General features: G+C 41.7%; 1 protein-coding gene across 1 annotated transcript in view; it reads right to left on the bottom strand.

Annotated features, from left to right (window-relative positions):
- meltf (melanotransferrin) overlaps positions 1 to 11,004 on the bottom strand; it is a 58,839-nt gene extending 47,835 nt beyond the window's left edge. The window contains exons 1-2 of the mRNA XM_041182746.1: positions 10,760 to 11,004; positions 5,746 to 5,900 (exon numbers count right to left, since the gene is read on the bottom strand). Coding sequence (XP_041038680.1) covers positions 5,746 to 5,900; positions 10,760 to 10,838 — 234 coding nt within the window. The 5' untranslated portion in view covers positions 10,839 to 11,004. The remainder of the gene's footprint in view (positions 1 to 5,745; positions 5,901 to 10,759) is intronic.
- Positions 11,005 to 12,692: the final 1,688 nt, after the last annotated feature.

Consider the following 12,692-nt stretch of genomic DNA (forward strand, 5'->3'; position numbering starts at 1 on the left):
AGAAAAGTGTGGAGTATTCCATCGCACTCCTGACTTGTGCCTTATAGATGGTGGACAGGCTTTGGAGAGTCAGGAGATGAGTTACTTGTCACACGATTCCTAACCTCTGACCTGCTCTTGTAGCCAAAGTATTTATATGGCTAAAACAAAAACAGAATTACCTGGAAAAACTCAGCAGGTCTGGCAGCATCGGCGGAGAAGAAAAGAGTTGACGTTTCGAGTCCTCATGACCCTTCGACAGAACTGAGTGAATCCAAGAAAGGGGTGAAATATAAGCTGATTTAAGGTGTGTGTGTGGGTGTGGGGGGGGGGGGGGGGGGGGGGGGGGGGGGGGGGGTTTGGGTGGGGGGAGAGAAATGGAGGGGGTTGGTGTGCTTGTAGGGACAAACAAGCAGTGATAGAAGCAGATCATCAAAAGATGTCACAGACAACAGAACAAAAGAACACATAGGTGTTACAGTTGGTGATATTATCTAAATGAATGTGCTAATTAAGAATGGATGGTAGGGCACTCAAGGTATAGCTCTAGTGGGGCTGGGGGGAGCATAAGAGATTTAAAAATATTTAAAAATAATGGAAATAGGTGGGAAAAGAAAAATCTAAATATTTTTAAATCTTTTATGCTCCCCCCACCCCCACTAGAGCTATACCTTGAGTGCCCTACCATCCATTCTTAATTAGCACATTCGTTTAGACAATATCACCAATTTTAACACCTATGTGTTCTTTTGTTCTGTTGTCTGTGACATCTTTTGATGATCTGCTTCTATCACTGCTTGTTTGTTCCTACAACCACACCAACCCCCTCCACTTCTCCCCCCCAACCCAAACCTCCGCCCCCCCCCCCCCCCCCCCCCCCCCACACACACCTTAAACCAGCTTATATTTCACCCCTTTCTTGGATTCACTCAGTTCTGTCGAAGGGTCATGAGGACTCAAAACGTCAACTCTTTTCTTCTCCGCCGATGCTGCCAGACCTGCTGAGTTTTTCCAGGTAATTCTGTTTTTGTTTTGGATTTCTAGCATCCGCAATTTTTTTGTTTTTATCTATATATTTATATGGCTAGTCCAGTTCAGTTTCTGGCCAATGGTAACCCCCAGGACGTTGTTAGTGGGGGATTCAGTGGTGGTAATGCCATTGAACATCAAGGGGCGATGGCTGGATTCTTTCCTGTTGTCATTGCCTGGCACTTGTCCACCCAAGCCTGGATATTGTCCAGGTCTTGTTGCATTTGGACATGGGCTGCTTTAGTGTCTGAGGAGTCGTGAATAGCGCTGAACATTGTGTGATCATCAGTGAACAGCCCCACTTCTGACCTTATGATGGAAGGTCATTGATGAGGCAATTGAAGATGGTTGGGCCAAGGACACTACCCTGAGGAACTCCTGCAGTGATGTCCTGAAGCTGAGATGACTGACCTCCAACACACAATCATCTTCCTTTTTGCTCAGTATGACTCCAACCAATGGAGAGATTTCCCCCTGATTCCTATTGACTCCAGTTTTGCTAGGGCTCCTTGATGTCACATTCAGTCAAATGAGACCTCGGGAGTTCAGCTCTTTTGTCCATGTTTGAATTAAGGCTGTAACGAAGTCAGGAGCTGAGTGGCCCTGGCAGAACCCAAACTGAGCATCATTGAGCAGGTTATTGCTAAGCAAGTGCCGCTTGATAGTGCTGCTCATCAAAAAAACTTAATCAAGTTAAATAATCACAGCTTGCCTCTAACAATTCCATGCTGGCTCTCTTTAATTAATCCACACTCTAAGGCCAGGATTTTTAGACCCTGGGCGTGGGAGATGAGGCAGGCCAACCAAAAGTCCATTGACTTTCGGCGGGACTGGTCAATCCCGCTGACGAGCAGACCCGGAAAATCCCAATCTAAGTTAAGTCAACTGATTACAATTACATAAAACTGATTTTAGGATGCCTAACTAAAGCAGACATTTTTGAGTAGTGCTAATGAATTGAACAGTTGGGCTAAACTGGTACCTTCCTGTGTGTGACTCGAGTGTACACTGTTTAGTTGGGTTGAGGGTTGTCTGAGTAACACAGAAATTATTAGCTCAGGACAAGCTGTTTACTACAGCAAGTAACCTTTTCATTTTTTTTCTCTGGTTCGTGGTTTCTGCTGACTTGTCTGTTGTACTGTGAAAGTCTTTGTGGTTTAGCAATTTGAATAATGTGGTTAGCTGGAGAATCCCAGTCATCCTGTTTTTTTCCACCAGGTGCCCGTGAAAGGAATGAACAGTAAGCTGTATTTTTTTGGTGCAGATTTTGTAACAACAAATGGGGCTTCAACTCTGGTTATTTTTGTTTCTTTTCTGTTGGAGAGAGCTGGGGACATCTATGGCAGAAAAATAAGAAGCTATATACAGCCATACATATCTAGAAGAGAATTGTAACTCCCAATAACAAGTGGGCTTGGGTGAGGTAGGATGTAAAAATTTCAAACCCAAACCAACCTGTTCACTTCCAGTTTTTTTATGGAACTGGGATGGGAGGATGGGAGGGAGGAAGCAAGCAGCCAACCTGCTCTGAGGAGGTGTGTTGCACAGTTAAACATTTCAGTAAGGCTGGATGCCTCAGATTTTATTTCTCTTCCAGTTCTAAACCTAACTAGCTAGGCTCCTGAGCCTCACGAATCCCGGCAGCTAAAGGGAGGTGAGTGTTCTGTGGAAGAGATAAGTGTCTTTGAAACCCTGTATGTGAGCCAGGAGGAGCAGGAGTGCTTTCCCCCTAGCTCTTCAGGCTACCCTGCTTCCCATCACATGATCACAACACCCCTCTGTGCAATTGACTCCCTGGCAGGCCCAAGCCCTCCTCACGATCACAAACCCCACCCTCCAATCTCTGCCCAATTAGTTTCCGAGCACCCGCAATCACCCCAAACCTACAGGCTATACTGTAGCAATAGAGTAGGCCATTTAGTCGCTCAAGTTTGTTCTGCCATTCAATGGGACCATGCTGATCCACAACTTAAATCTATATACATATCTTTGCTCCACATTCCTTACTATCTTTAGTTAACATACATCTCTCAATTCTGGATTTAAGATTGATCCATCATCAATTGCTGTTTGCAAAAGAGAATTCCAAATTTCTACTAGCCTTACTATCCTTTTCGCACTCCTGCAAGATTCAACTCTAATTTTTAGACTATGCCCAGCTAGTATGAGAGGAAATAGGATGGTTGGAGGGAAACTATCTATTCCTCTTAATATCTTGAAAACTGGTGTTTCAAAATGGATTAGGCCTCAGGCTTTATTGTCTTCTGTTCTTGTGAATAGGCTCCTTCTATAGTTTTATTTTAATACTCTTTATTTGTAGGGCTGAACTTTCTCAGTACTGTGATAGCAGGCATGGAGGCAGGGGAGGTGGTAAAATAGGGGCATACCATGTTGGGATGGCTCCTTGGTGTATTCCTGCCACCGGGGGGGGGGGGGGGGCCTTCCCTGGGCAGGCTGCGAATTGAATTGGCTGCCCTTGCCAAGGCTGGGGTGCTGGGTAGGGGGGGGTTGGGTGGGGCAGCTAATTGCACTTGTTAAGGCTCCAGAAAGGGACGATTTTGCGGCTGGCAGAGCAGCTCTTGTCATGTGTGGAGGCTGTCAGCTAATGGAATAGGCCTTCCTGTGGCAGAGCTGGAGACTCCGTGTTGCACTGAGGGGGGACAGTAAGCACGAAAGGCCACAAACATGACTGAACCCAATCCAGTGCAGGGGTTTCCCCTCCATCCCTATATAACTGCTGGCCTAGGTTTTGTTTATTTCTTTACTGCTGTGCAGCTGAACCTCCAGGTTGAAGCACCCTCACAGTCTCCAAACTGCCTCAGCGACACCCATCTCTCCCAGCGTTGCTGCTAAGACTCCAGAGCTGCCAACCCTCTGATTGGGCCTGCAGCATAGAAAGCCCGGCTGCTCTCCTTAATAGGATGGCAAACTCAGTGGCGGCAAATTCGGAGGCCGCCTCTCGTTAGATAACTTGAGCCAGTTTCGCTACAGGAAAATGCAGGTTTGGGAACCCCACATGATCCCAATGTCAGGGTCTTGAAGCCCGCAGCAAAATCCTACCCATAGATTCTAAATATCCAGACACATTTTTAATCATATTTTAATTCATATGTATTGAAATGCCCTGCAATCTTACAAGATAAAAAGTGTGCATCTTTCAAATACTGGGATTGATTTGAGGTTTGGGTGACCAACCAATATCCCAGGGCCTCCCAAACAGCGGGATCACGGAGCGAGATTTTTGGGGTCGCGAGGTCCAAGGCGGCAATGGCTGCTGTAGAGCTCGGATTGATTTCTGCTAGCTAGAAGGCCTCTTTAAATCCTCACTATTTTTCTATTGGTGGGAGCGGCCTAATGAGCTGCTCTCTGAGGCTTGATTGTTGCTGCAAAAAAAGCCTGTGAAAATGTCATCTTCTTTTGTAGAAACCCTAACTTTTCATCAACTCCCCCAACTCATTAGTCAACGCCAAACAAATACAAACCATATCTTGGGTATTTGGATGCAACAAGCTTACTACCTCTCTTGTCATTGCAACAGCCAAAGCTTGTGCAAATATGTCAAAATTTGAGAGGTATACGTGAGCAATTTTAAAAAGTATATACTCACGCTTACTAAAAGTTTTATGAGTCATAATACTCATTATGGAAGGAATTTATTATTGTATTATCACACTGATATCTTCTGTTGTGTATAACTAAAACCCTATTGTGGTGATTGTCATAAAATCTGATTGTGTGTAATTGCAGTCATGTATATCAAATTTCCTGTACATGCAGAAATGGAATTTCAAGATTTTACGTAAATAAGAATTATAGAGAGTTAGAAAGATAAAGGGTTAATTATGCATGAGTCCAACTTACAATGTAGATTTTATAATATATCAAATTTTAGTTGAGGTTATTGCAAGTATTTAGCTGCTTCAAGTGCTCTGCACAATAATGATAGCGCAAACTGTCTGTCTGAAGCCCCCTGCCCAGTGCACCATGGATCAGTGGACTCATTAATGTCAAGCCAACAAGTTGTGTGGTGCCAAACGAGTGTCCTAATGCAGCTCACCAGATTGATGCCTGCTGCAGCCGGCAGTGTGGGGTTGGATCATGGAGGTGGAGGGAGCCAAGGGCACGAGTGATCCAGATTATTTCTGTGGAATTTGGAGGAGCACTCTGTATCTACTGGCCCCACAAAAATAATATTTAAATTATCTCTATTGCCCATGGAAATGACAGGAGCATATACAATGTGTACTCTGGCCACATTTAACTTAAAGTGATAAATGAAACCCTAATTTCCATATTGAATTGAGCCTACCATCAAAAGCAGACAGTTCTTTAAATATCCAATGGTGTGTTTTAAAGTGGTGCTGGTTGCATGTCAGAATTAAATGGGCTGTAAGGATACCGATCAGATTTTGAGGTGATTGACACCAGGCGATACAAGTTAAAATCAACCCTGCTGCATGCATTGTTAACCAGCAAAACAGGTAGATTGGCAAGAGCCTCCACCAATAATGAAATGTTATCAATTTCTAGAGCTTGTATTTCAAAAAAAGAAAATAATATGAGAAAGTCATGGAAAATCAGAAAGGCAATGTCGTTGCTTTAGTAAAACATCTATGTGGACAAAGCAGTGAAGGCCTAATAAATATTAGAGTAAACATGTCTGAAAGAAGCCAATGAGGCAAATCAGATCCAATTTTTTTAGCAAAAGTAGAAATGGGGAAAATGACCAAAACATACCGCTATCTTTTTCACACAGTCCAATGCTGAGGCTGCTATAACACAGGATATTGAAGGATGTATTTTAGCAGATTCAAAAGCTTCCTTCATATGGTTGCACTTGTTCATCTCAAGATTGGAAGTACTGCACCATCGAATCTCCTTTAATGCACATGCTGCAGGAAAGATGGAAGAGATGACAATTGGTCAACTCATATGAATTCTAGGCTGTTCTTCACCATGTGTGTTTCACTGCTAGTGAAAAGTCATTCTTGTACTGCCAATGTGTAACTGGAAGGTCTGGTTTGCAGAGAGAACCACCATTTATTAGGAGGCACTTAAATTATTTTGATTTTTTTTCCTAATGCATAAGCCTCTGGTTGTGAAAGGCAGACAATCTTTTTCAAGCCACTTCAATAGAAGAAGCTTGAATCAGCCATTAGAAGTCGACTTACCCTCTAATATTTCCTTTGTCTCCTTATCCTACTGCATAATCCTCTGGTTGTGAAAGGCAGACAACCTTTTTCAAGCCACTTCAATAGAAGAAGCCTGAATCAGCCATTAGAAGTCGAATTACCCTCTAATATTTCCTTTGTCTCTTGACCTATAATGTGGCAGCCTAAGCTGACAGGTTAGTGAATTATGATTTTAAAGTATTATGTTTTTTTCACATTCCACAAATAAATCCAGCATGTCACCACTTACAGGACAATACCTTCATCAAAAGGAATGTGGGAGTGAGCAAGGACTCAAATATCAAATTTGGGTCACACTCAAATTCAGACAGAATGAGTGCACAGGTTTGACAAACATTGTAATTAATGCTTTCAGTTGTATAGCTTCCATTCTTTCCAAACAGATTAACCTTGCATTATATTATTAGCCACTGTTTCTTGCAATTTATGCACCCCCCCCCAACACCCAACTCTGCAAAAATGATTAAAGTTGTCTTCAACAGGTCCTGTTTACAAGAATAAACGAATGTCAACTAAGCTGGGGACTCTGATGATTTTTGATTGTTTTTACAAATCTATTTTCATCTGTTACCTAACTTTTTATTTACTCCCATGGTGACAAATTCCTTTCCTGATAAACTATTGACTAATATTGGAATCTCCAGTGCATAAGTGACGAAGCCATAAAGTTACTCCAGCTCTTGAACCAGATAACATTGGCCCTGGACACCATAAATTACACTAATAAGTAACTAAAAAATTCAAGTCTCTTGTAATTTACTGCTGCTCAGGGATTTCAATACTTAAGAAATTTTAATGATGGGTCTGGCCTGCATCTTTTTTATTCATTCACAGGATCTGTGTGCCACTGGCAAGGCCAAAAATAACATTCATCCTGATTGCTCTTGAGAAGCAAGTGGTGACAACTGAGTGACTCACTAGGCCACTTCAGAGGGCACTTAAGAGTCAATCACATTGCTGTAGGTCTGGAATCAAAACTTCCTTCTGGAAATGACATAAGTGAACGAATTGGGGCTTTATAACTATCAAGTAGTATCACTATTACTGATCCTAGCTTTTTCTAGATTTATTTAATTAATTGAATTAAAATTCACAAGCTACGTTAAGAGCTAAACACACCTCTGGATTACTAGTAGAGTAGCATAACCACTATGCTACGTACCCTGACAAAGACCCTGAAAGTATACAGTTGGCGGCTGGATGATAATTATGGCCCAGAGTTCACTACGTTCTATATTCTTGGCAGCCTTGCAGTGCCTTAAACACTGGGCCTTAAATTCTATCAGCCTAATTGATATGCTTTTAATTCTCTGGTTCACTAGTGCTGGGTATGAGTCTGAATCCCTTACAGCAATAGTTCTCAACCTTCTGTGGTCATCTACCCCTATTCAGACTTACCAACTTTTTGCATACCCCTACAGGAAGTTTCTATTTGATGCCATGATATATGATCATTGGATACAAACAGTGCACATACTTTTTATATACATTCACTGTATTCTCATTGGTGCATTTGAAAATCACTTAATTACTCCAGCTACATTTTTAACAATATGATGAAGAAGCTAATTACAAAATTTTGATCAGCATGTTGAAAAGATATTTGCTAACTTACAACTATATCAATTAACACCCCTCTTACCTCAGAATCACTCAGTCAGCTGCCCCTCTTCCCAACCCCACTCCATTTAGTCACTCAGAAACCCTTCTTCCCAACTCCCTCACTCACTCAGTAACCTCTCTACCCAACTCCCTCACTCACTCAGCAACCCGTTTTCCCAATGCCCTCACTCAGCAGCCCCTCTTCCCAACTCCAGTCCACCCACTCACTCATTTAGCAGCCCCTCTTCCCAACCCCACTCCATACACTCACTCACTCAGCAGCTCTGTTTCCCAACCCCACTTCACCCACTCACTCACACAGCAGTCCCTCTTCCCAACCCCCTCCTTGCAACTCACTCACTCAGCAGCCCCTTTTCCCAAACACCCTCACTCACTTGGCAGCCCCCTACCCCTATTCACCCCTTTGTGTCTTTGTGAGGTGGCTCCACCATGGTGACAACTTTGGCCAGGTAGGCCATGTCTGCCCAGCAGTCCGCTGACCTATGGGTCAAGCAGCCACCTTTCCCACTCGGAGTGTTTCAGCCATCAGCTGCTGCTCTAGCATCACCGCCACATCAATGCTTAGGCTCATGCGTCACCACTCTCCTTCTCACTAGAGTGCTATTAGCAGCAAGCACGGGAAAGAAACAACCTGTGATTGGAGGAGCAGCAGGAAGGTGAGTGATGGCACATGAGTTTGAGCAACAGAGACACTTGCTTTTGGGAACTCCTGGACTACAAAGAGGGGGAAGCGGAGATTGGGGAAAAATGTTATCCTTGAAAATCCACAATTACACAATTAAAAGAAACATACTGTCTAGAGACATCTGACATACTCCCACTTTGGGAACCACTGTCTTATAGTATAATGGTGAGTATCTATCTTATTCTCAGGCAAAATACTGCTGGGGATTTGAAGCTTAACAATCTAGTTCTGCATCAGATTCAATATATGCAAACTTCACAATTATCTCACCTATCAAATCTCTGTTCTTCAAAGAATTCTGTCACAACCATGAAGAACAAGCCAATTCTTCATGTGATGCTCTCCACATAAATATTACATGGAAGAAAGAGAACAGCAAAGCTGGTCTGAAGTCAAATATATGACCGCTGATCTCAATGTTATGTTTGGATGACTTAACTCGTTTACACAGAAATAGCGATTTTTTGTTGATCAGTCTACCTTCCAATTCTGCATGGATCTATGTTGAATATTTCTTTTGCATTATTTCTAAATGTAATAGCTTCTTTATGTAAATAAGGTCATACAAACAATCAATTTTGTGAAATTATCAAGGCACATATCCCTGGCAAACATTACAAAAAATATTATCTGTTCATGCTGTTTCCTTTTTGAAATTAATCTAATTAAATTGCATTGTGCAATATTAGCATGTGAGCAGTTAATACATTAGTATGAAACTTCTTTGTCCACTCTCTCAGCAGAGGTATTAATTTATTTATTTTGAAGAGCTTTTTTAAAAACACACAAATAATTTTGTGTGAATGTGTTACATATTCATATGCTAACATTACACCACATGATTCACATTACAAACACGTTCTTCCCCTGCCCATCATGGCTTCACTGTATCTTGAAATATTAGGTTGTTGGTTCCTCCATTGATTCTTCACAAAGTGAGCTCAAGGTCCATCCAGAAAAGCTGCACAGTGGATGCAAGATAGGGGGAATAAAACAGGTGCTGAATTACTGTAGTGCATTGATGTGAATCTCCAATCAGCCAGCTAGCAGAGACATGGACAGGGTCCTCTGAACCAGCCTCTCATCAGGTTGTCAAAAATAGTCTACATTTCAACTTGCTGCCTGGTCATGAAACTGGCACTGTGGAACAATCGCCTGTTATAGAGACTGGTCTGATTTTCACTTTCATTGAAATCTCCCTTGAAATCAACGTTGAAATGTCATCTAATTTAATCAATTGGGTTTGGGTGTACATGGAATCAATCGGCAACAAACAATAGCAGGCATCAATGTGTATCAGCAGCATCATGTGGAATTCTGAACGTTCACATTCAAGAAGTTTTTTTTGCGTCTGATTCTTCAGTACCACACTTTAATTTTTAGCTTCCTGTCTGGAGTACCTTAAAAGCTAGTAGCTGGGAATTTAGTGGTGGATAGGGTCCAAGTCTTAAGCAGTTTAGTGACAGTGATAGCCTGGATTGTCAAGAAATAGGATTTGGACTAACAACCTATCAGTTTACTGATGGCTATCTGTCCAAGTTCCTTGTGTGCTATTCACTATGTTCTGATGAAGAGTCATTCGGACTCGAAACGTTAACTGTATCCCTCTCCGCAAATGCAGTCAGACCTGCTGAGTTTTTCCAGGTATTTTTGTTCTTGTTCACGATGTAATGTGACTCCTGCTAATTGAGCAGTGGGTTTGTGTGGGACTTCTTGACTGTCTAGATGGAGTATGAGTCAATGTCTGCCAATCTAATGGTAGGCGCGAGTCTGTATGTCGGAGGACCGGGCAATCTCATAGAGGCTCGCCCTATTTAATTGTATTATTTTTCTGTTTCGACTGCATATTCACAGAATTTGGATTTAACACCGTGAATCCAAATATGAATATGCTATCTTGAATATGCAATACTGCATAGATTAAAGAGCTAAAATCTAAGATTAGATTAGAAAGAGCCATGTGGTACAAAAGGGCAGAAAGTTTAGCAATACAAATTCTTCACAATAAACACAAAATTCAAATAATGGGTGTTCACTAATACTTCTGTTTGTCATTTCTAACATTTAAAACACACACAAGATGCGTTAAATATTGTGCGCTAATTATTTTGAAACTGTCCACTTGAATTCGTCCATACACGCCTTCTCCAAACAGACTGAATATTATCGACTTTCTTAGCAGTCTTATGCCTTTAGCCTCAGATTACATTCCTCCAGTTTGCCTCGAACTGAAAGACTTTTTTGTACTTGCCCAAATTGAAGATGCCGACTAAAATGCACACAGCCCATAGAGCGGAACCCTGCATGGTGCGTTCCACGTTAAAAACCATCGAAGACGTTCTCTCCACCTTGATTTCTTCAGCTCTCTTTGTACCTCGCGGCGGTGCCCGACTTCCTCTTGTCAAGTTAATGATTGTAAGAAGACGCAAACGCTGGGGTTAAGAATCGGACTTTTCCCGAGTCATATTGCAAGTTGCACAATGTCCTTCAGAGTTTTTTATTTATCGCTCCTGGAAAAATTATGCAATTTTTTTTCTCCGTAATTCTTCCAACCTAAAGATATCGCCCAAAGCGCTATTTCAAAACCAAACAGCGTGTAAAATGAGGACGCTCAACTAAGCATATCTATGTACCGTGGTCATAACGGGTCTTTCAGATCCTGATACACTGTAGACTTTGTGTTTCACAGATTTTTTTAAAGGGGTATGACCTAGTTCGTCGTAATTTTTGCTGTGTACAGTATATAATATCAAGAAAAATTATTAGAAAAACAACATCCTTGCCGGATAAACCAAAGTTGTATTATAAATAATTCATAAACTGTACATTGGTGAAAAATGTTTAACAGTATTGTAGAAAGAGGCATTGTTTAATGAAGAATATTTTCAAACTTATACTTAAATATCAAATGCTTGCTTTAGGAAATTAAAGACATTATGCTTCATAAAACAATGTTCGCAAAACATCATTGCTTCACATTTTTTAAGGTTATCGCAATGGAAGTACAAGGCTGACTTTTTCTGGGTTTCTGTCCTTTCCCAAACAATAAATGGTTATCCTAATACTTACTCATGAAGACAAAAGAGTTTATTTTTTTCAGGAGGGGCCGAAATCGTCTTGTTGCGAATAACTTATGCTCCTTATGGACCGCCTGCAAATATGATCCACTTCCAGGAACCATCAGCAAATACACTCCCAGGAACTCTCGTTCAAGCTTCAGAAATAGTGGCAACCCTCTAAGGAAAAATTGTGTTGCCTTCAGAGAAAAGGTGTTTTTAATTAGTGTATGGTAACAAAAATAATGCATCAACAGACTCAGCAAATACAGAAAGTCATAGGAACCTGTTAACCTTACAGATCACCCGACTTCCCTTCATCAGCACTTTGGGATTGAATAAGTTTGAAGACCTATAATGAAGACAATCCTCCCTTTAGTCAATGATAACATTCCATTTGTCAGGAAACCACTTCTTGTATTTGCTGTTGGCATCAAGGAACATAGGAAATAGGAGCAGGAGTAAGCCATTCGGCCACTCAAGCCTAATCCGCCATTCAGCTAGCTCATGACTACTCTTCTGCTTCAATGCCATTTTCCCATACCATCCCCACATCCCTTGATGTCTTTAATATCTAAAAATCTGTCAATCCCTGTCTTGAACATATTCAATGACAGAACCTCCACAACACTCTGGGGTAGAGAATTACAAAGATTCACCACTCTTTGCGTGAAACAATTCCTCCTCATCTCAGTCCTAAATAGCCTACCCCTACTCTGAGACCATGTCCCCTTGTTCTAGACACCCAACCCCCCCCCACCCCCCATCCCACCCCAGCCAGGGGAAACATCCTGTCTGCATCTACCCTGTTGAAACCTGTAAGAATTTTGTATGTTTCAATGAGATCTTCTCTTATCCTTCTAAACTCTAGAGAATATAGGCCCAGTCTCCTCAATTGCTTCTCATAGGACAATCCTGCCAACCCAGGAATCAATCTGGTGAACCTTCGTTGCATTTCCTCTATGGCAAGCATATCCTTCCTTAGGTAAGGAGACCAAAATTGTACACAATACTCCAGGTGTGGTCTCACCAAGGCTCTATACAATTGCAGCAAGACCTCTTTATTCCTGTATTCAAATCCTCTTACAACAAAGGCCAACACACCATTTGCCTTCCTAATTGCTTGCA

The sequence above is a fragment of the Carcharodon carcharias genome, chromosome 2 (assembly GCF_017639515.1).
Source record: "Carcharodon carcharias isolate sCarCar2 chromosome 2, sCarCar2.pri, whole genome shotgun sequence".
In the NCBI taxonomy this organism is placed as follows: domain Eukaryota; kingdom Metazoa; phylum Chordata; class Chondrichthyes; order Lamniformes; family Lamnidae; genus Carcharodon; species Carcharodon carcharias.